Genomic DNA, 26,290 nt, shown 5'->3' on the forward strand with positions numbered 1-26,290 from the left:
ACCCAAGGTGCCGTGAGTTAAATAGCTATGGGAAATCGATGTGTCCCCAGACACTTCATTATGTGTATGTGTCAGGCAGCTGAACACCACTATGGTAAACCTTTGTGCACCCACAGTATAGGCGGACCCCTGAAACTTTTCTGTTGCAAGAGTATAGGCGAACTTCTCAAACCTTTTAGCAGCAAGTGTATAGGCGAACCCCAGTAACATTTATGTAGCAAGAGTATAGGCGGACTGCAGTAACATTTCTGTAGCAAGTGTATAGGCGAACCCCTGAAACCTTTTAGTAGCAAGAGTATAGGCGGACCCCAGTAACATTTCTTTAGCAAGAGTATGAGCGAACCCCTCAAACCTTTTAGTAGCAAGTGTATAGGCGAACCCCAGTAACATTGATGTAGCAAGAGTATAGGCGGACCCCTGTAACATTTATGTAGTGTGACAACACGGGGGTTACATATCAAGCCAAATGGTCACTTCTCTTCTTTACTTGCACTTTATTCACACAATATTTAACAGCCACATAAACGACTGGGTCTTCAGATAAATAATAAATGATTGCAACAACAAAAGTCTCTGTTCAAGTTTTAACCCTTTACAGTCCGTGGGGCAAGCAGGTAAATCCTCAGCTGAGGAGACCATATAAGTCCATAGAGTCTCACAGACCTGTGAATGTCCAGAGCGCCGCTGGTCCTCAGTCTGTCGTGCCTTCAGACCCTTAGTTCCAGGGCAGGCGTACTTCAGGGGTCTTGCTACCTCTCGCAGCGCCTTGTCCACAGCGCCTCCCCACTCACAAAGGGAATCACCGCAGCCTGGATCTCCCAACCACACACCTCTCCTAGGTGTGGAGGTAAGGGGCATCTCCCTCTCCAACCACAGTATAGGCGGACCCCTGAAACTTTTCTGTTGCAAGAGTATAGGCGAACTCCTCAAACCTTTTAGCAGCATGAGTATAGGCGAAACCCTTGTAACATTTCTGTAGCAAGAGTATGGGTGGATCCCTGTAACATTTCTGTAGCAAGAGTATAGGCGAACCCCCCAAACCTTTTAGTAGCAAGTGTATAGGCGGACCCCAGTAACATTTCTGTAGCAAGAGTGTAGATGGACCCCAGTAACATTTCTGTAGCAAGAGTGTAGGCGAACTCCTCAAACCTTTTAGTAGCAAGAGTATAGGCGGACCCCAGTAACATTTCTGTAGCAAGAGTATGAGCGAACCCCTCAAACCTTTTAGTAGCAAGTGTATAGGCAAACCCCAGTAACATTGATGTAGCAAGAGTATAGGCAGACCCCTGTAACATTTATGTAGCAAGAGTATAGGCGAACCCCTGTAACATTTCTGTAGCAAGAGTATAGGCGAACCCCCCCCCCCCCAAACCTTTCAGTAGCAAGTGTATAGGCAGACCCCCGTAGCATTTCTGTAGCAAGAGTATAGGCGGACCCCAGTAACCTTTATGTAGCAAGAGTATGAGCGAACCCCTGTAACATTTCTGTACCAAGAGTATAGGCGAACACCTGAGAAAATGTGGTTATCAAGAGTGTAGGCGAAGGCCGGAAAAATTTGTTAGATAACAGTATAGGCAAGGGACAGAAAAATTGGTGTACCAAGAGTACAAGTGTGTCCCTGAAAAATTGCTCCACCACGAGGGCAGGTGAAAGCCATAAACATTTTTTAAAGATACACCTCGCTGTTGCTTAATTTGTAACAAAACCTGGAGGCAGCCCTCTGAAAAAATTGGGTTAGTTAAAGTATAAAAACTTTTGAAACTTTTTAAAATTGTAAAAAAGTTTTAAACAGAGCCTTTTGGGCCGCAGACAAATTGGCAGTTCAGTGTGATGACATGCTGTTTTAGGAGGAGGAGGAGTAATAATATCCGAGAGTGATTGACAAAGCTAATTCCCCATTTTTTATGGTGATAGAGGATGCATTTTGCTCCTGTTGCAGCGAAAAGAATCATAAGGTTCCGCTGCTTTCCGCCGGTGGAGAAGAGAAGTCTGGGGAAATCCAGCCTTTGTTCATCTTTATGAGTGTAAGCATGTCGGCGCTGGCAGTTGACAGGCGGGTATGCTTATCCGTGATGATTCCCCCGGCTGCACTAAACACCCTCTCTGACAAGACGCTAGCGGCAGGGCAGGCAAGCATCTCCAGGGAGTACAGAGCAAGCTTGTGCCACGTGTCCAGCTTTGACACTCAATAGTTGTATGGAGCAGAGGCATCACGAAGGGGGGTGGTATGATCGGCTATGTACTCCCTCACCATCTTTTTACAGTGCTCCCTCCGACTTAGCCTTGACTGGGGAGTGGTGACACAGTCTTGCTGGGGAGTCATAAAACTGGCAAAGGCCTTGGAGACTGTTCCCCTGCCTGCGCTGGGCATGCTGCCTGATCCCCGTGCCTCCCCTGCTACTTGGCCCTCTGAACTGCGTCTTCTGCCACTAGCGCTGTCAGATGGGAACTTTAGCATCACTTTTTCCACCATGGCCCTGTGGTATTGCATTACTCTCGTACCCCTTTACTCTTCAGGAATGAGAGTGGAAAGGTTCTCCTTATGCCTTGGATCGAGAAGGGTGTACACGCAGTAATCCGTGTTGGACCGAATGCGTCTAACGCGAGGGTCACGGAAAAGGCAGCCTGATATGAAGTAAGCCATGTGTGCCAGGGTCCCAGTACGCAACACATCACTGTCCTCACTAGGAGGATGACTTTCAGGGTCCTCCTCCTCTTCAGCCCATACACGCTGAGCAGATAAGAAGCAAGCAGCATGGGTACCCTCTGCAGTGTGGCCAGCAGTCTCTTCCCCCTCCTCCTCCTCCAAAACGTGCTGAGATATAGACATGAGGGTGGCCTGCCTGTCAAGCGACATAGTGTCATACCCTGTCTCCTGTTCCAACCGCAAAGTGTGGACCTTTACGCTTAGCAGCAAACTTCTCAGCAGGCAAAGAAGCAGGATGGTAACGCTAATGATGGCTGCTCACCATCTGGGTAGACTCTTTAAAGTTTCCGAGGACCTGGCAGATGTTTGCCATCCATGCCCACTCCTCAGTAAAGAATTGTAGAGGCAGACTACCAGTCCGCTGCCCATGTTGCATCTGGTATTCCACTATTGCTCTACGCTGCTCGTACAGCCTGGCCAACATGTGCAGTGTAGAATTCCAGTGTGTGGGAACATTGCACAGCAGTCGGTGCTCTGGCAGCTGAAACCGATGTTCCGGGGTCCTCAGGGTGGCAGTGTCCGTGGTTGACTTGCGGAAATGTGTGCAGACGCGGCACACCTTGCCGAGCAGGTCAGAAAAATGGGGGTAGTTTTTCAGAAACCGCTGAACCACTAGATTGAAGACATGGGCCAGGCATGGCACGTGTGTGAGGCTGCCGAGCTGCAGAGCTGCCACCAGGTTACGGCCGTTGTCACACACGACCATGCTCGGTTAAAGGCTTAGCAGCGAAAGCCAGAGGTCGGTCTGCCCTGTCAGACCCTGCAACAGCTCGGGGGCCGTGTGCCTCTTGTCACCTAAGCTGATTAGTTTTAGCACTGCTTGCTGATGTTTGCCCACCGCTGTGCTGCCACGCGCTACCCACTACTGGCGACGTGCTCACACTTCTTAATTGAGCGGAGGAGGAGGGGGGGGGGGGGGGTTGGAGGAGGTGGGATAAAACGCCGCAGATACCAGCACCGAGGTAGGACCCACTATTCTGGGTGTGGGTAGGATGTGAGTGGTCCCAGGCTCTGACTCAGTCCCAGTTTCCACCAAGTTCACCCAATGTGCCGTCAGGAAGATATAGTGTCCCTGCCCACCAGTACTTGTCCACGTGTCCGTGGTTAAGTGGACCTTCCAAGTAACCGCGTTGGTGAGGGCACGATTAATGTTGCGGGAGATGTCCTGGTGTAGGGCAGGGACGGCACACTGGGAAAAATAGTGGCGACTGGGAACCGAGTAGCGCCTTCATGTTTTTGAAAGCCTCCATTTCCACAAGCCTGTACGGCTGCATCTCCAACGCTGCGCTGAGAGACATTACTGGATGGAGTGGATGACCGTGAATATGAGGGTGTGGGTGCAGGCCGGGAGGCGCTCATGCCTGCGTCCTGGGAGGGGGATTGGATCTGTGTGGCAGGTTGCGTCACAAAAGGGAAAATTATAAAAAAAATTAAAAACAATCACAGAAAACGGCCATTACTTACTGAGTAAGGAGTGCATATAGATGCATCCTCTCACCATGCAGGTAGCTGACTACCAAATGGGGAGCCAATAACACCTGTGCAGGACACCGATGAGACACCCACTCACACTGCCTCTTGATATAGAGGGGGGTGGCTGCTTGGCGTATACTCCCACACATAGTGGATACAAAGTGCCAGACCATTCTGATATCTGTAGTTCACCATGCAGACCAGCAACCTATTAATGATGCCATAATAATTCAGCAGGTTGCCCTGCACTTCCATCAGTGAACCACATTGGTACTGCCACCCTGGGCTCCCCATGGAGTCTTAAAGCCACACTGCATGTGAATGATAGATAATAAATGCAAGGCATTGGTTGGATGTTGGCCAAGATACATGAGCCCACTAACCACTTCATGGTTCCTTGCGTTGTAGTGGGTCCCTACACTAATATAAATGCATATGTATCCACTAAGTGTGGGAGTATACACCAAGCAGCCACCCCCCTCTATATCAAGAGGCAGTGTGAGTGGCTGTCTCATCGGTGTCCTGCACAGGTGTAATTCGCTCCCCCATTTGGTAGTCAGCTACCTGCATTGTGAGAGGATGCATCTATATGCACTCCTTAGTAAGTAATGGCCGTTTTCTGTGGCAGGTTATGGCACAGGGGAAGAGGCAGTAGTGTGACCCGGAGGCGGTAAATGGCCTTCGTCCCACCTTGTGGCGTGCTTGGCCATCATATGCCTGCGCATGCTGGTGGTGGTGAGGCTGGTAGTGGTGGCTCCCCGGCTGATCTTGCTGCGACACCGGTTGCACACCACTGTTCGTCGGTCGTCTGCGCTATCACTAAAAAACATCCACACCTTTGAACACCTAGCCCTCTGCACGGAGGCTTGCCGCGAGGAGGTGCTTTGGGGAACAGTTAGGGGATTCTTCGCTCTGGAGCTACCTCTACCCCTGGCCACTTGACTGCCTTTTCCAACCTGCCCTGCTGCTGCACTTGCCTCCCCCTCTTAAGCCCTGCCCTCAGTAGGCTTAGCAAGCCAGGTGGGGTCAGTCACCTCATCGTCCAGCAGCTCTCCCTCCGAATCCTCTGTGCGCTCCTCCCTCAGACTTACTGCCCTTACTACTACCTCACTGACAGACTCCAGGAACTTTCCAAAGGTTGGGCATCGGTCACGACAAACTCCTCAGGTGAGAGAGAAACCGTTTTTTCCCACTCAGAGGCAGGGACCCGAGAACAGTTCCTGGGAGTCTGCCTGCTCAGAATATGTCATTTTCATGGAGTGAGGAGGCTGAGAGGAGCAGCCAGAGGATTCAGAATTGCAGTCCCTAGGCCGGGAGTAGTGGACTGTGTAGAAGACTGGGTGGTCTGCCACCCACGACATGACCTGCTCACACTGCTCTGTTTGTAATAAAGGTCTACCACGCGGACCTGTAAATTGTGATATGAATCTGGGGAGCCCAGAAACGTGGCTCTCTCCTAATCCCTCAGCAGCCGGCTGTGATAAACCCTGTCCAGGAACTCGGACTGTGCCCACACCCTCACTTGGACCTCCGCGGCCTTGTCCACGTCCTTGACCCTTACCCCTACTCCTCATCATGGCGGATTACGAATAGAGCAGGGGCCAAATAAATTACCCCACTGTACAGCACTGACAACTGTGGTTTAATTCACCGCACACAGAGACTTGTAGATAGCGGAGGCTCTATGCTGCGACTTGAAAATATTAATCTGCTGTCTTGCACTGATACCTAGGGGTAATTTACCGCTCACAGAGACTTGTAGATAAGAGAGGCTGTATGGAGTGGGAGAAGACTCTAAAGCCAGTGGATAGTGCTGGTAACTGCGGCTATCGCAACCCCCCCCCCCCCCCCTCCCCTCCAAGGAAAGGGTATTGTGAGACGCTCTGCACAGTGGCAGAGCTGAAATACTTTGCAGTGACCTAGAAAATAGAGTACTGTTTCGCGGTGAGACCTCGGTCTAATGCATTACAGACTGTGCTCTGCACAGGCCTAGATGCGTTAAAAAAAGGAAGGATGCACTACTGCTCCCAGCCAGCCACAACTTTAATGCACACAGTGAGGAATAGCCCTAAGAAGGACCATTGGGGTTCTTGTAGAGAGGACGACGACTGTAAAACTTTCCCTATCTCCGGAGCTCTGTCCCTAAACTCTACCTAGTGCACTGCAGACTGAGAAAGCTATAGCTGTAAAACTCTGCAGAGGGATAGGTACTTTAAAAAATTCATTCACTACTGCTCCCAGCCAACCACAACTGTAATGCACACGATGAGGAGTATCCCTAAGAAGAACGCTCTGCACAGGGGCAGAAAGCTATACAGCCAGTGGATAGTGCTGATAACTGCGGCTACTTCACCCAACACATAGAATGGTATCTGTGAAATGCTGTTCTGCAGTGGGCCAGGAAATATTTGCGTACTATTTAGCAATGAGAGTGAGCCCCCTGCCTAAGGCACTGGACACATAGAACGGTATAGCTGCAATAATCTGGTGGGCCAGGAAGTATTTGCGTACTATTTAGCTATGAGAATGAGCCCCCTGCCTAAGGCACTGCACACATAGGACGGTATAGCTGCAATGATCTGCAGTGTCCCAGGAAATATTAGGGTACTGTTTCGTGGTGAGACCTCTGCCTAATGCACTGCAGACTGAGAATGCTATAGCTGTAATGCTCTGCAGAGGGATAGATGCTCTAAAAAATTGGTGCACTACTGCTCCAATCCAGCCACAACTGTAATGCACACGATAAGGAGTAGCCCTAAGAAGGACTGTTGGGGTTCTTGAAGACAGGATCCTACTCTAACATGTTCCCTGTATAAGCATCAGTACTTTCCCCAACCACTGCCACCATGCGTCTGAGGCGAGCCGCGGGTGGGACCAGTTTAAGTACTCGGCAGTCACCTGATCGGCCCAGCCACTCACTGCAGGGGGGTGGCACATCACAGCAGGAAGTGGTAATGCCTTCCCCACATGTTTATTGGCTAGAAAATGGCATTAAACATGCGAGGAAGGGAAATGCAATTGACTCGAGTAACGCGTGGTGTTCGTCTCGAGTAACGAGCATCTCGAGTACCCCAATGCTCGAACGAGCATCAAGCTCAGACGAGTATGCTCGCTCATCTCTAGTAAAGACATTACAGAGAAATGGTTCACCAAATGAAATACCAAAAATAGCGTCTCCAGTGTTAGCGTTCAGATCCCTGCAATTCAGCAAGAATGATTATTGCTTAGTGTAAAAGGTAACCTAACCCAATGCTGATGACTTGCTGCAGCAGGTTATCTTAACGCAACAAAAGCTATTGAAAAAGCAAAGAAATAGTTAAACTTTGCTACATCTTTACCTTAAGCCTTTCGGAAGTACTTTGTATGGGCATACAGTCAGCCATTGACTCGCATTGTAGGGAAAACCTATATACCCCAGGGAATGTTTTTATTATTGTTCCTCTGTATTGGAAAGTATAGTAGACACATACCAGCCCAGCATATGCCGTGGGTGCACTCTTTAGGCATATGGTGGGCGCACACTCTCTTTAGGCATATGGTGGGCGCACACTCTCTTTAGGCATATGGTGGGCGCACACTCTCTTTGGGCATATGGTGGGCACGCAGGAGCCTATGACATTTTCCCTGTGAAGCCTCAGTGAGTGCTCTAATCAATAAGGAGGGATCCCAAAAAGGCCGTCCCTCTATTACCTGCATAGCATAACAGTTACTAATGAGTTCTCCAGAAGGTCAATCCATGTTATAGCAATTTATTTTTTTCCATATGTTGCCACTTCATGAATAATTTATCTTTCTGTGATTTATCATTATCACTTTATTTTTTGTGTGACTTACCTTTTATATCTTTTGAGTGATTTTAATTGTTTTTAATACATGCAGAGTCTAGATAAAGATCTTGTGGCCGTGAACCAGGACATCAGCAGAGATGAGCGAATAAGCTCCAACCCCGTAGTAAGGGTTGTGTATGGTGACCCCTTAATAAGCGGAGAAAAACTGGAATTGCCACAGAACAGTCATGTACATTGTTCCAAAATATGGAGTTGCAGAGAAAGGATCTCCATAGAGTATTTAATGCACATCATCCAGCAGAAAGATGACAAGGATGATCTGCCACTACTATGGAAGTTCTTGGAGAAGGTACGTTTTGTGTTGATGGACTCCTTGTAAACGATTGATCAGACTTATCACCTTATTGTTTGTTTTATGTTAATTGCCGTTTCTGAATGGATAGGAGCTCAAACATGTGCTGCTACCTTTAGCGTTCACATATTTACAAGTAATACTAGTTTCCATTCATTGATATACATATAAAAGTTCCAATACAGTACTATGGCTAGCTACTGATGACCTGTCCTTTTGTTGGGTTAGTAATAGTAGATGGTGGGGGTCCACTGTCCAAGATGTTAGCACTTGACCATTTACCTGGATCGATGTCTTTGTATACGAGGCAGTTTTGCTGTCAGAAGCAGAGAGCTCCATACATTGTTCAGTGGTTAGCGTTGGTACTGCAGCCTGAGTCCCATTGAAGTGAATAGGACTCGGCCTGCACATGGATATAGCTCTTTTCAGTTAGTGGAATCCAGATATAACATATGACAGCTTTTTTTTTGCCATATTTGCCACAGATCTGATTTGAATTCCACCCAGATTAGCTCTGTGGAAAAAATTGGCTGTGTGAACATGTCCCAAGCAAAACGAAAAAAAGGGTTTGGTACGGTGTTAGCCAGTAGAGCAAAATGGGATTGTTCTCAGTAAGAGAAACCAAGTCATCTTGTAGATATGAGACCTTTTAATGCCTAGCAAAAATACATGATTTTATAGCGAACTGTCAGATGCTCTCAGGGTCCTTCCTCAGGCATAATGGAACGAATCTAAAAATGTATTTAATACATACATATGATCACAAGTTCCTGCCCTCCCATGTGATCATGTATATTTATTAAATACGTCTTTAGATCTGTTCCATTATGCCTGACAAAGAACCCTGAGTAGGTTGGAAAGCTCGCTATAACATCATGTATTTTTGTTAGCCATTAAAAGGTATCATATCTACAAGATTACTTGGTTTCTCTCACTGAGAACAATCACAACAACACAAATGCCAGGCTGCTGTCGCACATGGGGTAAAGTCATCAGTTCATGGCTTCTGTTCCGTCGTCTCTTCAGCTGACATATCACCGTGTTACTTTGTCTATTCTATGAGCAGCCCTGTGGCATATGATATAACATAATCCACTGCTGAATGTTCTTATAGGAAGCTGAACTAAAGATGGTGCGGTTCCTGCCAGGAATCTTGAGTCTTCAGAAAGAGCTGGTAAAGCGTTTCCAGAACTGCAGAGATATCAAGCATGAAACCATACAAGACTTCTTGGACTCCATACCCTCTGGTACGTTTCTCCCTGAGAACAAATGGTCTGTTAAAACCAAACCTGTTTCTTATTTCTTCCGACGTCTGCCATCACAGTAGTGTTGGGACACCCCTATATACACATACTGTATACTGTGGGCTCGGACACCATTCATCTAATGAGCATGGCTATATCCATGATGGCGTTGGACATTACAGCATAGCAGGGTTGCCAGCCATACAGAAATTCCTGCACCGTCTGTAAAAAGGGCACACTTTTTTTCCCCAGTCTCCATGAAATTATCATCGTGTTACAACTCACAGTAAATGCTGGTAATGAGTTCATCTCCATATCTGATCTATAGGCACTTATGTTTATCATTCAGTATGGTTTTCCAACGTATTCATAAAAGTTCTTGGCCGTCCATGAGTTTTGGATACTTTGTCCAGATAAAAAGAAAAACTCAGGATGGGTGACCCTGCACATTAGTCGTAATCCAAATATTGTTTTGTTTCACTATACAGCGGGTGCGCAACATTTAATGAAGGAGCGGGTAGAAGATTTTCTCTTAACGTGGGATAATTTGCGGTATTCCCTTAAAACTAATGGTAAGTGACTTGAAACAATAAATCTACTTATAACTACTGTATATACTCGAGTATAAGCAGAGTCTTTCAGCAATTTTTTTTTCTTCTGAAAAAGCCCCCTCAGCCTATACTCGAGTCAGGGAAGGGTTAAAAATAAAAACCCATACTCACCTCCCAGCCGAAGTCTGTGTCTCCTGTGGCGGTGCAGCAAGCTGGTAGAATCCTTCCTGCTGTCCTCTCTGCTCGGCTCTGTCATTCACTGCCGTCAGCGCTGTGATTGTCTGCGAATGATTGAGCGTCGGCTGTGATTGGCCGGCACTTGATCCAATCACAGCACTTCCTTCCACAGTGCTGATGGCGGGGGATTTGAAAGCCGCCAGGGAGATAACAGCGGAGAGAATTCTAAAGCAGTGGGAAGCTGCTTTACAATTCTGCCCGCTGTCATCTACCTCCTCAGCTTTCAAATCCCCCACCGTCAGCACTGTAAATGATCGAGCGCCAGCTGTGATTAGCCAGCGCTTGATCCAATCATAGCGCTAATGGCGGGGGATTTGAAAGCCGAGCATGGAGATGGCAGCAGGGAGAATTCTAAAGCAGTGGCAAGCTGCTTTAGAATTTCCCCCGCTGTTATCTCCCTGCTCAGCTTTCAAATCCCCCGCTGTCAGCACTGTGAAAGGAAGCACTGTGATTGGATCAAGTGCTGGCCAATCACAGCTGGTGCTTGATCATTCACAGCCTGGAGAGGAGAGGACAGGACAGTGGGGAGGATTCTAGCAGCCTGCTGCACCGCAGCTAGTTGGGAGGTGAGTATGGAGGTTTTTGGGTTTTTTTTACCCAGCATATATTCGAGGATAGCTGGGCTTATACTCCAGTCAATAAGTTTTACCAGTTTTGTGTGGTAAAACTTATTGACTCGGGTCGGCTAATACTCGAGTATATACGGTAATATATATTGTCTTTGGTCACCGCTGTCTTTTAGGGTGCTTAACCCCTTAGTGACGAAGCCTGTTTGCGCCTTAGTGATGGAGCCAAATTTTGGAAATCTGACATGTCACTTAACATATCATAACTCTGTAAAGGTTTTGCATATCCCAGTGATTCTGACATTGTTTTTTCACCACATGTTGTACTTCATTGAGGTGGTAAAAATAGAACGATAGAACTCGTGAATATTTAATAAAAGTGCCAAAATTGGGAACATTTTTAAGAAATTGTCATTTTTTTACATTTTCAACTGTAATATCTCAAATATGTGCAATGATACTGTACAAATCTTTGCTAAGATATATATTTCCATCTTTTTACTCTATTCTGGATGCATGTTTGAAAAACTTTCGTTTTATTTTTAACCATTTAGGAGACGTACAAATTTAACATTACTTTTCAGCATTTTGAGGAACACTTTATTTTCCTGCACCAAGCCAAGATTGTAAAGGCTCATAGGTGTCAGAATGATAGATACCCCCACAAATGACCCCATTTTAAAAACTACACCCTTTAATGTATTTTGACCCCACAGTTTTTTTTTCAGGAATTAATGCGATTTAGTGGAGAAAAAATAAAATTTCATATTTTTGCAAATATGTCATTTTAAAGACATATTTTTTTTCTATAGTGCGCATGAAAATGAAGATTGACACCCCAAAATGGATACCCCTGTTTGTTCTGTGTTCAGAAACATACCCATTGTGGCCCTAATCTTATGTCTGGATGCACAACGGGGCCCAAAATGAAAGGAGTAGTCGGTGGCTTTCAGAAAAGAAATTTTGCTTGAAGGCCTTTTATGCCCCATAGCACACTTGTAGAGCTCTTGAGCGACCAAAACGATAGAGAACCCCCACAAATGACCCTATTTTGAAAACTAAACCCCATAATGAATTCAAGCAAAGCAGAAGGAAAAATTATGAGTTAGTTTTTTTGGCAATTCTGTCATTTTAAAAACAGCTTATTTTGTACAGCACACACATGAATGAGACTTGCATACCAAAACTGATACCCCTGTTCCTCCCGTGTTCAGAGACATACCCATTTTGGCCCTAATCTTATGTCTGGATGTACAAAGGGGCCCGAAATGAAAGGAGTAGTCGGTGTCTTTCAGAACAGAAATTTTGCATGAGGGGGTGATTTAGGCCCCATTGCACACTTGTCGAGCCCTAGAGAACCCCCACAAATGACCACATTTTAAAAACTAGACGAATTTATCTAGCAGTCTACTGAGAATTTTTACCCTACAATTTTTTTAAAAATCTAAGAAAAGTCGTAGGAATAAATTACGATTTTTATTTTTTTGGCAATAGTGTCAATTTATAAACAGTTTTTTTTTTGTACAGCACACATATGAAGGAAAACTTTCACCCCAAAATGGATCCCCCTGTTTGTGCCGTATTCAGTGTCGGCTAAAAGCTAAGGGTTTTCTTCCAATATGTTACCGATTGCCAAATTAGAGTATCAAGCCAGCTTGGAGAAAAATCAATACGACACAGCAACGGGCTCTATGATAGAAATTTCTGATTTATTGCAAAACCTTCAGTCTTACATACCATTTCAAAGAAATGAAGGCGTTTTAGCAAAACAGTGTACGTGCATTCTTGACAATCTGCAATTTCCCACAGATTTTACAGTAACAGTAGACGAAACTGTCTGTCTTTGAGTCTTACGGGAACCAGTGTCTAGCACAAGATACCAGATGTACATTGTTTATAATCACAGAATTAATATGTCTAGCTTTTATGCTGAATCATCATGTGAATGTTAGTTAAAATCATGTTAGTATTGTCCATTAACTGTGTATATGAAGAGACAAGATGGAGGTGCTTTGGTTCTTAAAATCCCTCACATTCAAAAACATACACATTGTGGCCCCAATCTGCTTACAGAACACATGGCTAGGCTTATAATGGAAGGAACACCCGTTGGATTTCAGGGTACAACTGAATTAATTCCAGGCCCCATTGCCCACTTATAGAGCCATTGAGCGGTAAAGAACCCCTAAAAATGACCCCACTTTGAAAACTAGACCCCTTAACGAATTCCTCTAGGATTGTACTGCATATTTTGACCCCACAGTATTTGAATGAATCTAATCAAAGCAGAAGGAAAAAAACATTTTTTTGGCAATTGTGTCAATTTAAAAACAGGTTTTTTTTGTACAGTGTACATAGGAATGAAGATGTTCACCCCAAAATGGATCTCCCTATTTTTCTGTGTTCAGAAACATACCCATTGTGGCCCTAATCTACTTACAGGACACATGGCTAAGCCTATAATGGAGGGAACACCCGTTGGATTGCAGTGCACACCTGAAAAAAAAAAATTGACTTCGTAAAAATAATTCCCCCCCCCCCACACACACACACTCTGCCCCCTTTTTGGTGTTCCCCAAATCTTAGATAAAAGTAATAATGCAAACTGTGTGGTTTTTTTCGAATACAGGGGTAATTACGAGAGACTGGTTGGGATGGGTACATCGAGCAATAAAATCTGGTATCCCCCCTCTTTTCATCCTTTTTGGGGGATATTTCTTGACCTCAGTGGCAGGGATGGGGAGTAAAAAGTGGGGCTCTGTAAGCTTGCTGAGGTGCGTCGGTCTCACACATGAGGCGCTCAACAAGCTGCTCCTGGAACTGCAGAAAGGCGAACGTTCCCGGGGCTTCTTGTAAATTACGTATTACAGGTAGCGGTCTGAATAACGCCGGGCTCACACGGCTGTAAGTGGAATCTACTTGTGGAGGACCGCAGCAGATCCCAGCTGTGAGCTGGCCGTGGCGCTGCATACAGACGCGTAATGTACAGTGCATAACTGCCTACTCACACAGGCGGTCATGCGCAGTACACCATTTTTTGTTTGTATTTCCCTTGCCGTCGCTTAGCGATAACATGGGTACCTGCAGCCCGTACACAATGTAGATGCGTATGGGCTGCGGGTATATCTGTGACCATGGAGCACAATGGGCTCTATGTTGCAGATATCCACGATAAAATAGAACCTGTTGCGTTCTCTTTTCTGCAAGTGGATTACGTAATTCCAACCTGCTAATGTGAGTGGAATTGGGTAATCCAAAGCGATTGATCTGCGTATTACCGTGGATCAGATGCATGCAGGATCCGTAATTCCTATCCGGTCATGTGAGACCGGTCTAAGGTAGATCACTACCTTTTTATCATGTGACTACTCACGGCTCCAAGCTCTCAGCGACCGTTGGTCGCCGGGAGCAAGGACATTTTAAGTTTCCGAGGCTCCCCTCCTCCTGTGCATGTGTCCTGCATTTCACCGGCGGTCGCATGCGCAGAATTTCGGGAAGGTCCATGGAGGAGGAACATGTAGGGGTTCAAATATGGAGGCCTCCGGTAAAAAGTTTCATCTCCTCTCACTGATCGCATCTGTGATGGGAAATAAAACTTCAACTTTTTTTAACTTTTACGTGATCGCCATTATCCATGGGATAACAGCGAACACGTGACCAGGAACTGCTCAACACGGCACCCCATGAAATCTCCAGTCGCTCGGCTAAGTTTTGTATCCAAGAGCAGATTTTAAATTACCCTGGCAATCCACGGCTTTTGCGCATGCATCTGCCGTTTTGGCAACGGGCGCATGCTCAGAAGCTGGGGTAAGGTCCGCGGATAAATTCGGGGCCTTAGGTACGTATTTTTACCTCTCCTCATGGATCCGATTCATGAAGGGAGGTGAAACTAACTTTTTAAAAAACTTTTTTCAACTTTTTCGCGATCGCCGCTATCCATTGCATAGCGGCAATCACGGACTCTGGGAACGCTCACCACAGTCCCGCGGGACATCTCCTGGTTCCCGGCTACCTTCAGGAGCCAGGAGATTTTAAATTTGCCAAGGTTTCTGGCCTTCTGTGCATTCGCGTGCCGTCATTTGTCTGGCGGGCAGGTGCAGAAGAGCCGCGACAGGTCCCAGAGGACCCCTTCACTGTGGGTCACCACGGACAAGGCGGGTGAGTAATTTCAGCTGCCCTTGTCAGGGTAATCAATCAGTACAGCACCAATTAAAGCCCACCCTAATGTCCTGTTGTCGATGGTAAAGGAAAAACATCACACACAGGTCTGGTATGCTTCCCTGTACGGGAGTAATGGTGGTAACTTTACTGGCCTACACAGGGCTTTATACCCTCCTGTTACATCACCAAACATAAAGCATCTCATTGGTCCAGATATATAGCATCAATGTATATGTCCATAATGCTGTTCATAGCAATACTGATCAAACAAGCAACTGCATCAATCACATGTTCCTTATTCACAGCAGGCTCTTCTGCTTTTCTCCTCAGTCCTTTGAGCAAGATGTTGCAAGTTCCTTAAACTGCCAAGCTAATCGCCGTTGTATCTTGTTCCTCTTTGTAATTTTCCAAGTCACATTCCTCTCCGCCTTGCAAAAGCCATGTCATATCTGATTTGATTCTTTAAGAATGCATATTACGTCTTATGAATATTAAGTTTTTTTGTCACAAAGCATCGCTTAGAATTTGCACTCAGGTATAAAGATATAAAAACATATAGCAATATACACATGCCCTCACACCTTGATGGATCTGATCCATCAGGGCAGCTGAATATCTAATTTTTTTTACCTTCTTTTCACTTTATTGCGATCAGCGCTATCCATTGGGTAGCGTTGATTGCATTGCCGGGGGGGACTGCCTGCAGCCCAGGATGACAGCTCCATGCTTTTGCTACCTGCGGGCACCAACAACATGAAGCTGTCACGTCCTCAGCCAAGAGGGCTTTAATCCAAAGAGGATGCATGTTTCTACATCCTCTAGGATTAAAGCCCACTTAGCTAGGACGTAAAAAGGCAATGGGGCCGTCACTAAGGGGTTAATAGACTGCCCAGTGCCCTTTGACACCATTCTCTGAGGCTTATGTACTACAGTGAAGAAGAGAGAACAGAGGATCCATCAGCCCTTTGTTCTCCGAGCAGTGAGCTCTTTGTATAGAAGAACTCCTCCCAGATTATTGAAGGGGTTTTCCAGGGAAATACTATTGATGAACTCAGGATAGGTCATCCATAGTTCACTGGTTGGGATCCACTGCTTGGGACGCTGTCCGATCAGCTGGATGAGCGTTATCTGGGAGCACTGCAATACACAGGGATTGAGCGCCAGACGCTACACAGGTCAGAGCAGCAGCTTCTGTTTCAAGCCCTGTGTATTGTGAAGGTGACAGCGGGCACCCGATCAGCTGATTGGCTGGGGTCCTGAGTGGTGGATAGGTCATCAATAGTATTTCCTTGGAAAACCCCTTTAACCTGGAAAAGTCAACTGCAGCTTATGTGATTGTCTCACTGAGGGTCTGGGCAGTATGGACCCCTGGAGAAGGTAGCCACCAATCTGTTCTCATAGCCTTATGAGTAGTATGCTGGAGTCCTTTTACACAACTTGATCTGAGCCGGGTAACGAGTATCAATGCTAATATGATCACTTGTCCCTAATACAATATATTCCCAGTACATTACATGGCCCGATCGGGCGAACAAATATTCCCATCCTATCATGATCATCAGCATGTAAAAGGGTCTTTACTCGGGCAAAGTCCTAATGTGCAAACCTTGGGAATAGACTGATGAATTACTGGGGCTCTGGTCAGTTAGAAATATTTTCCATAATGAAACTGTCTTATTGTTCCTGTTTTAGGTGAAATAACACTACCAAATGACATATGTGACAGCGTCCTTACCAAAGCTAGTAAATTCGCCTATCTTCTTCCCCGTCGGCAAGGAGACGGCTTATGCGCAACCGCACTCATCAGCTACCTCATTGCTCTGCACAACAGCTTTATATACGCTCTGGCCAAATACACCAAGAATGACCAGAAGTAGGTTACATCGTTCTATTCTATGTGCGTTCTGCTGGTGAGCGGAGGCCAAACATCTAATTGTGGTAATCCTTGTGCTCAGGTATTCCATCACATCCTCTGAAGTAACCAATCTGCATGTCATCAACTATGAAATGGAAAAAGATTTAGTCCCCATAATCCTGTCCAACTGCCAGTACACCCTGGAGAGCGGCAAAGAGACCTTGCAAGAATTTGATCTTGGAAAGATACAACATCAAATTGCCTGCCGTTTTTTTCAAGGCAAACCTCTTATCAGGATGGTTGTAAGTAGCAGGATGAGTATCTGTGGGGTATCATCACACGTTTGGCCTTATGAACTTTATTCTGAATCCATTCTACACTGATGAAAACTTTCATCTACACTGCTCAAAAAATGAAGGAAACACTTTAATCACACATTGAGTCTTAATGAATGAAAGTTGAACATTTCCTCTCATCTGTGAAGAAAACAAGCTGCCAACGACGGACCTGTCAGTTCTGGTATTCACTGGAGAACGCCAACCAAGCTTCATGATTCTGGCCAGTGACTGCAGGTCCTACTATAGAACGTCGGTCCCTCATGCCACCCACATGGCGTCTGTTCCGGACAGTCTGGTCAGTACATACAGACCAATAGTCCTGGAGGTCATTTTGTAGGGCTCTGGCAGCGCTCCTCCTGTCCTGATGCCCTTCTACGGCCCTGGACAGCTCTCCTCATGTAACGGCCCGTGTCTTGGTACCTACAGCATCCTCTTGGGATCTTTCTGGGAGAAACGTTAAACCTCCATCCTAGAGGAGTAGGGCTACTTGTACAATCTGATTGGGCTAAAGGTAGCGTCTCGTGCTTCTATTAGTGACAAGGAAACCAGCACAATGCAGAACTAGAGAGGAACTAGAGAGGTCAATAAGGAGAAGGAAAGAGAAAGGGTTTCCATTCCCTTTATATAGTTTCTTGTTGCCTCTCCGGCGCTCCTGTTGTTACTTTCATTTGCAACAAAGCAGGTGACATGGATTCACAATCACTTCTGCTTCCTGACTTGATGGATTGATATCCCTGCAGTGTAAGTGACTTGGTGTTATGCTGAGATGTTAAAGTGTTTCCTTAATTATTTGAGCAGTGTATTTGAGTACTTCATCATTTGTGGGTTTGGCGAAAATGATCTAACAGCACAATTAATAGATGTAAATATTATTCATAGCGTCAATTACAATGTTTTTTTCAGTCCAGCTTACTGCACTCAGGGGAACTCTTATTAGGATGCAGTGTCGCTCCTTACCTTAAAGCGAGTGTTTGCTTCATACCAACAGTAAAGGTCAAACTGATAAATAGCCAAACGTCTCTTCAAGTCACATATTGTTCATCAGGGGCTTGAAAAGTTGTTGCATGTCAAAAAGCCATTAAGCACTCGGATATTACACTGATGTACCAAAAGTCATGGGACAGTAAGTAATATTGTGTAGGACCTCCTTTAGCCCATCAAAGTGCAGCAACTATATGTGGTGTCGATTCCACAAGTGGACGGAAAACATCTGGAGAGATGTTGAGCCATGCCATCTAGATAGCCATCCACAGCTCCATGGTATTTGCAGGTGCAGGATCTCGTGTGCGACTGGATCTCTCCTATTACATCCCTTGATTGGGCTCATCTTGTGGCGAATGGGCCAGCCTCACCATTCGTAGGAACTCTGTAGAATGCTCCTTGAACCAATTCTGCATGACTTGGTCCTGGTAAGACACAGAAGACAAAGGTAGAGCTAACCCTAAGTTCAAGTGCGTAGGGAACCTCAAGTAGCCAGAAGTGAGTTCATAGTGTTGGGGTTTAAAGAAGAAGAGCTTCCAGTCCAGACAAAGCGCCTGTCCTTCAGGGGAGGGCTTATGAGTATACGGGAGAGGAAAAAAGAAAGTCTGCTAGCAGCACAGACTCTATTAAAACAGAGGATAGGCTAAATAGGATTAGCTTAAACTTCTCTTTCATTGGGTAAACCCAAGCAAAGGACGTGTTTCAGAGTTTAAAAAAAAAACCCTCTTTCTCAGCTACACTGGGGGGGCACGCTGCTCCTTTAAAAATGAAGGGGTCAGCTGTGTGTCCGTAAGAATAGGAGTTGGACTGTGTTGGTAAGAAAAGAAGATGGATTGTCACGCAGTTGACACCTTCATTCTAGCAGTGTGCCCCCCAGTGTGGCTGAGGAAGACAGTTTTTTTTTTACCCCAAAATGTGTGCCTCTTTCTGGGCTCCAATAAGAAAGAAGCTTGGACTAATCCTGTTTAGCCCACCATCCGTTTTAAGGGAGTTTGTGTCACTACCAGACTTTCTTTTTTCCTGTCTGAACTTGGGCCTGATGGCACGGTGCATTATCCTGCTGACATATCCCATCATTGTGGGGGTCCCTGAAGACCATGAAGCTCTTCAAATGTCACCAAGCAGTCAATGACATGTGTGAGTGGATAAGTAGACCAAACCCATGCCAGGAGAACACTCTACACAAGTATGGACCCACCACTAACCCGCCTCCCTAAACAATCTTGCAATGGGAAACTCAATCTATAGCAGAATTTCTCTTTACTATGCTAGAATATTATATATAACATTCCTATTTTCTGTTTTCGTATAAGAGCCCAATGCTATTAAATCATGGGAACAGCCAGTGCTGTAGTACAAAGCATGTATATCTTGGGGATTAAATAATCCAGGAGAAAAAGACCACCAAGGAATTGTGTATTTGCATAAATATACCACACAACACAAACCTCTTGTCTTCTTATTTCCTGACACTTTAAGGGCCTGCCAACAATTTTATCTATTCAAGATCGGAACTATGAAAACCTATTCATGGATGTACGGAAAAAGCTGGAACAGGTAGCTTGCAAGTAATAAGACCAGTAATGATGTATTAACATTAATAAGCTACCTCCAAAAATAATGGATTTGTTTTCATAGATTCCATTATCAAACTCAGCAATAGATTTTATAAGCAAAGACCTAAATACCTTCAGCGATGTCTGTGAGGCCATAAACCTGGTCGATATCATGTTGGGATTCTTATCAATGTCTGGAGGAGATCCAGAACTTTCCATTACAACCTACATTGAGAACGTTTTACAGATGAAAGACCAGAGCAGCGTTCATGTCCTCGAGGTAAGTAACCAACCCTACAGGGAGTCTTCTGTGTATATATGTATGGAAACCTATGTTGTGTTCCAAACTTCAAGCTGGGGTTTCAAATGATTGTTTTTTGGAATGAAACACGACAGACGCAGGAAAGAGGTGCCAAACGAAAGGCAAACTCTCTCATTTGTGTCATAAAAGTCATGGTGGGGTATCAGAAGATTAAATGTTGCTGTACAGAACACTGTACATCTCAATACACATGAAGTAAATTAAAAAACAACTCAAATAAGTTTTTGATCATGTTTATGGAAGTTATATGTGGGCGGTGTTGGTGGCTAAACAAGCATCTAAGGGCTTGAAGTCAATGGAAACCATCCGATCCACGGCACACCCGCAGCTGATACTGTGGACGTGCCGTGAATCCCGCGGAAAAGCAGGAGATTGAAAAAAAAATGTACTGTGCATGTCCGACAGCGAGCCATGAGGACTATGCACAGTACAGCGAACCCGGACATGGGGGGATCCATGCTGTTATGGGAATAATACCATATTCTGGATGAGTTCACTGTCTGCTCCAAATAAATTATAATGAGAAGTAGGATGCATCCATTGTAACGGAGTCTGACTCCATGTTGGTCAAGCATCAGTACACTTCTGATTTATTAACATCATAATGGCACAGATATAGTGGAAATGACACATCAATACACATGTACGCCCCCAACATCATATGGCTCAGTGATCATGATTGGTTCAGTATGTTGTTACTAAACTCGAAATTCCTAAGAAACTCAACTAGCATGGACTTTATCAATATCCCTGCCTGGTCCAAGGAATCCAAGAGAGAAGAGAAGAAACAGCCTCCACTTATAAAGGTCGGCATCCTGGGTCTTTCTCCTGAGAAACACATCTGAAGACAGTGCTGTGTCCTGAGAACTGTGTGTAAGAGTGTGCTGGAGATACCGCACAAGAGTCCCACACACACTAGTGTACAATATTGAACCAGTTAACCATTTAACTGCTAGCTATTTCCTAGGAAGGTAGGTATGTGTATATATATATATATATATATATATATATATATATATATATATTATGACTATTCTAGCACAGATGCCACTGCCAGGAAAACAGGTAAATAGGGCTCACTGGCTGCGGCTGGGCTGGATACCATGTAGGATTCCCTGTACGGAATCCGACCCACCCGAGAACATTAGGCTTTAGGGTATGTTCACAGCGAAGTCTGATGCAAACTTTTCTGTTTAGATCTCACCTCTAAAAACCACAGCTGAGCTGCAGATTTTTACCATGGCGATGTAGTTATATGGCCGTGGATCACACTGATTTAGCGAAATCAGTGTGATCCACACTTTTATTCTGCAATCAAATTTCAAATTTGCATGAGGAAAAATCTGCACAATAAAATCAATGTGTTGCTTATTCTGCGTCAAATTAGCATCCGCTTTTCCGCAGTGTGAACAGGACCTAAGTGGTATTCTGCATTTTGACACAATTCAAGAACCTCGGGAGCGATATGAGGAGTGACAGATTCAGCAATTTACCTGATTTGCTGTTTCAGGTGTTGAATGTTTTGGACATGAGCACCGTAGTTTGCTTCATATACCCCAGATCCATAGGTGCGGGAGCCATTGCTGCTATCTGCTCCTATGGAAATGTCTCACCAAGAAACTCTGTAACAATCCTGGCATAGTGAGGAGAAGCACTTGCTGAAGGATCATATTCACATTAAATTGGGGGACTGAAAACCGTTCCAACAGGTCGAGGTAATTCTGTGATATCACAGCGCCTTTTACAAAGAAAAATGGGCCAATCACGTCATCTCTGACAAGAGCACGCCATACATCAAGTATAGGGCTACTACAGACATTTCAACACAGTCATGGGGGCATTCATTAGCCCATGTTCTTAAGTTGTGCCAGTGGATATTACGCTAAACATGAAAAGTGGCATAGTCTGTATAACATACTGTAAAAACTGCTCATCGGTTAAATTTCAGTAAGAATATCTACACTAAAATTGTATATTTTGTGATCCTCATCTGGGTAGGTTACACATAACTAGAGGTTATAACTAGAGATGAGCGAGCACGCTCTGATAAGGCAGTTACTCGAGTGAGCATCGCTCTTTACGAGTAACTGCAGGCTTGGGGGGGTGGCGGGTGGTAGCGAGGGGGGGGGGGAGGGGGGAGAGATCTCTCTCACTCTCCCCCCCGCTGCCCCCCGAGCCTGCTCGGATGAGAATGCAGTTACTCGAGAAGAGCGATGCTCGCTCGAGTAACTGCTTTATTCGAGCGTGCTCACTCATCTCTAGTTATAACCGATGACACGTAGAAGTTCTTTCCAGAGCTCTGAGTTCTTCCAAAAACAGCTGTTCATTGTTCAGCCCATTTATGCACCAATTTTTTTGAACTGCGAATTTAACTTTGTCAAATGTCTTCAACCAACTTGTCACCAGCAGATAGTTTTCCTGAATGCTGTTTGTCTAGTTGGCTTCTCATCTCATCCAACCGTCTACGTGAACGACAGATGTCTTCATATGATGGTTTTTCGTTAAATACTCGGCGGTGCTCATGCTGCACGCGAATCACACATTTAAATTTTGCTAGCCACAAAACACATCGCACTTTCCTTTGAACCGTCACAAACTCTTGTCACTGTGAATAAGCTCTCTTCTTTCTTAGGTCTGTCCTGTGTCATTCCAATACCGTAATCATTGGAAACTCCACCATGACTTTTGCTACATGCTGCATTTTGAACTTGTTTTCCTACTGTTGTATCCTACCTACACATCTGCTCCCGCTGTGATACAGAACCACACTGGTACACGACGCCTCCAGTGACAATTCTGCTTTTTGTGTATCCCCGGTCTCCGATGACTGAAATGAAGGTACAGCTCAGAGATAGATTTGCGCCATTTAGGCCGCCTGCAGATGAGCGGGTCTGATCCGGCGGCGAGGATTCTCGCCGCAGGACCCGACCCAAGCGCCTGCATGGACGAGCGCGTACTCACCTGCGCCCGGCTCTTTCATATGCCGGCTGCCGGGCAGCCGGCGCATGCGCAGACCGGAGCCTGGATAAGTGACTTTTCTGTGCGGGGCTCTGCATAGGATTGCGTTTGTTAATGCAATCCTATGTAGGCTTTCAGTGGCGGAAATCCCGCGGGAAATCCCGTGTGCAGGCGCCCATAAGGTATGGACAAAGCAACTTTGCCATTTTCCAGCCATGCCATCTTTATAACCTGTGTTATTAAAGGAACACTCTAGTTGAAAAAAATCTAGCATTACATACTGTTTATACTGTACTAGCTGAAATACTCGGCTTCGGCAGAGTTAATCTGGTACGGGTGTTTACCGGTTTGCACGGAAAATCTTGTGAACTGGTAGTTACTTCAGAGGAACCGAGAAATAAAATCTTTATACACATAGAGGAGTATTAGATTCTCCTCAGACTACATGTACCGATGTCCCTCTGCAGAATGTGCCACTCCCCCAACTCTCCTCACTTTTTACCATTTAAATTTTCCCCCAGACTTGAGTTGCAGCAACTTCTTAGCCTCAGGCTCTATCCCTGCAGTCCATGGCCACTTCCTTATGTACTTTACAGCCTAGTAGTACACAGAGATCTGTTATATTTTCTCAGTATATACACATAGAGGTGAGGTAGATTCTCCTCAGTATATACACATAGAGATGAGGTAGATTCTCCTCAGTATATACACATAGAGGTGAGGTAGATTCTCCTCAGTATATACACATAGAGGTCAGTTACATTCTCCTCGGTATATACACATAGAGATGAGGTAGATTCTCCCCGGTATACAAATCATTTACCTAGGCTTTATGGTTTCTGAGAAAATAACTGTCTCATGTATCGTGGATTTTCATAGTTTTTCATGCTTAGAATTGAATATTGAAGTTGCGGCCCCTTTACATTCCCTATTAGGACATAAAGAATGGTCGTGGCAAATTTCACATTTGTGCGGTACAGGTGTAGTACATTACTTAGGGGGTCGCTAACTTTTGGCTTTAGAATTAAATAATCAAGCTAGACCCCTTTACTTTTCCTATTTCCGACCTAAAGAATCTCCTGCTAAATTTCACGTTTGTACGACACTTGGAAGTTAGAGAATTAGTGGTCAGTCAGTCAGTGTTTTCGGCGATAGATAGATATGTACCTACAAAGGCCTTTTATTGTGTGTCTATCACTGTTTCTGCATATTTTCTAGATTCCAGCAGCAAGTAGCTTTCCAGTCCGTAATTCAGTCATCTGTATGTTATAGGGCAGTTAGGAATGAAGCCTCAGGCTGACTAGAAATTGGATTTAGATGCACCTAGTGGGGAACAGCCGAGATCTCTGTAAGGCCGGTGACATACGAGCCATATTCCGGCTTCATTCATGTATCTGTAATGAGGACAAGCATCCCGCACTGACTAGAACTACAAACATTGCAGATTCCTACGGTGATGAGAGGTCGGGCCGGGACACTCGTCCTTATTCTGGTTGCATTTATGCTGGTATGTCACCGGCCTTACACAACCATTCTGGTAAGACTTTGTTCACATCTGCATTCGAGGTTGTGTTCAGTGCCTCCATTGCAAATCTGTCCCCAAATCCCAGACAAAATAGTGCAGCATGTTTTATTTCTCCCTGGAAAATGCCAGAGGATGAGACGGAACTAAAGATGAGCGAGTATACTCGCTAAAGGCAATTGCTCGAGCGAGCATTACCCTTAGCGAGTATCTCCCCCGCTTGAAACTGCAGGTTTGGGTGCCGGCAGCGGGCACGGAGCTGCAGGGGAGAGCGGGGCGGAACGGAGATCTCTCTCTCCCTGTCTCCCCCCCGCTCCCTCCTGCTGACAGCCGCTACTCACCGCTCCCCCGCGTCGGCACCCGAACCTGCAGTCTCGAGCGGGGGAGATACTCGCTCATCTCTAGATGGAAGCCAAACGGACCCCATTATAGGTAATGGAGCTTCTTCTGTTCCATCGCAGAATGGATCCATTCTCTGCAGAGGTTTAATTTTCCTGCTCCTATGACTGTTCAGATTACCATTTGGGTTTGCATTGCTTCTGCTCAGAAACTAAGAGAATCTTTAGGTGCTTGTAGGACTTAATGACTTTAGCCAAAAGATGATTTTTTTTTTTTTGTGCTGACGCTATAACTTAAAAAAAAATTTCGTCCACATAGTTGTGCGGGGGCTTTGTTTTTTGTTTGTCATCCTGCAGTTTCTATTGGTACTATTTTAGAGTACATAGGGCACTTTGATCACTTTTTATTCACTTTTTCTTGGAAACAGTGTGACCAAAAAAAACCTCAATTCTGACCTTGTGTATTTTTTTTTCCTGATGACATCAAAGACTGGGGTCAAGCACTGAAAACTCAAGACTTAACTACTTCCTGTGTCTAGGAACTTAATGAGAATTTAGGTGAAGCCGTTCTTACAGTACATGCACATAGTGTATGAAATACAGAAAATCTGCCACATGGGTGTATTCACACATGGCAGATTTTCGTGTGGATCTGCATCATTTGGTGGGGATCTTGATGTGGATTTGCAGCAGATTTCATTTTTTCAATTAAAGGGCGAGGACTGCTGTGAATCCGCATCGTCATCAGCACCGAGTGATGGGGATTTTGAAGCCGATTTTCACGTCAACCACATGTGAACACAACCTAATACAGTTCCAGCGAAGCAGATGAGATTTTCACAAGTCTCGTCTACACGCTGGATTCTCTCTGTGTGTAAACTTGCACGCAGCGTGCATTTTGATATCTGTAGCAGGTCCATTGTTTCTGCGGCTTTTCAGCGCGCATTTCACCCTTTGCTATACATCAGCGAAAAACTGCTGCAAATCCACAACAAAATTAGCATGTAACACGTTTTCTGCTGCCCCTCGTGCAAGAAGCCTTAAATCTATTGGTAAACTTGTAAGTATAACTTCGTTTGAGTGTGTCGTAAAAGGGGGTACTCTTGCCCCGGGATCGTTGACCTCTAGTACCAGGAATGGCGCACCCCACGGGAAAACTCGGCCCAGGAGCAGCGTATATCTTTATCTGGCTCCGGCCAGCGTTTATTTCATCACACATCACAGCACATTAAATCACGTTAATGTCCATTAGCACTCCAACTTGGGTGGGAGGTTAGGGGCATCACCCTGTCAACCTCTTGCCTTAAGAACAGTCCATGTAAGTACCCCACCTGGGTGTTT

General features: G+C 45.3%; 1 protein-coding gene across 1 annotated transcript in view; it reads left to right on the forward strand.

Moving 5' to 3' along the window:
• LOC136611105 (E3 ubiquitin-protein ligase RNF213-like) overlaps positions 1–26,290 on the forward strand; it is a 228,127-nt gene that overhangs the window by 199,185 nt on the left and 2,652 nt on the right. The window contains exons 48-54 of the mRNA XM_066590378.1: positions 8,060–8,317; positions 9,435–9,567; positions 10,053–10,136; positions 16,772–16,952; positions 17,035–17,236; positions 19,733–19,810; positions 19,892–20,089. Coding sequence (XP_066446475.1) covers positions 8,060–8,317; positions 9,435–9,567; positions 10,053–10,136; positions 16,772–16,952; positions 17,035–17,236; positions 19,733–19,810; positions 19,892–20,089 — 1,134 coding nt within the window. The remainder of the gene's footprint in view (positions 1–8,059; positions 8,318–9,434; positions 9,568–10,052; positions 10,137–16,771; positions 16,953–17,034; positions 17,237–19,732; positions 19,811–19,891; positions 20,090–26,290) is intronic.

Source organism: Eleutherodactylus coqui, chromosome 2 (genome assembly GCF_035609145.1).
Source record: "Eleutherodactylus coqui strain aEleCoq1 chromosome 2, aEleCoq1.hap1, whole genome shotgun sequence".
Taxonomy (NCBI): Eukaryota; Metazoa; Chordata; class Amphibia; order Anura; family Eleutherodactylidae; genus Eleutherodactylus; species Eleutherodactylus coqui.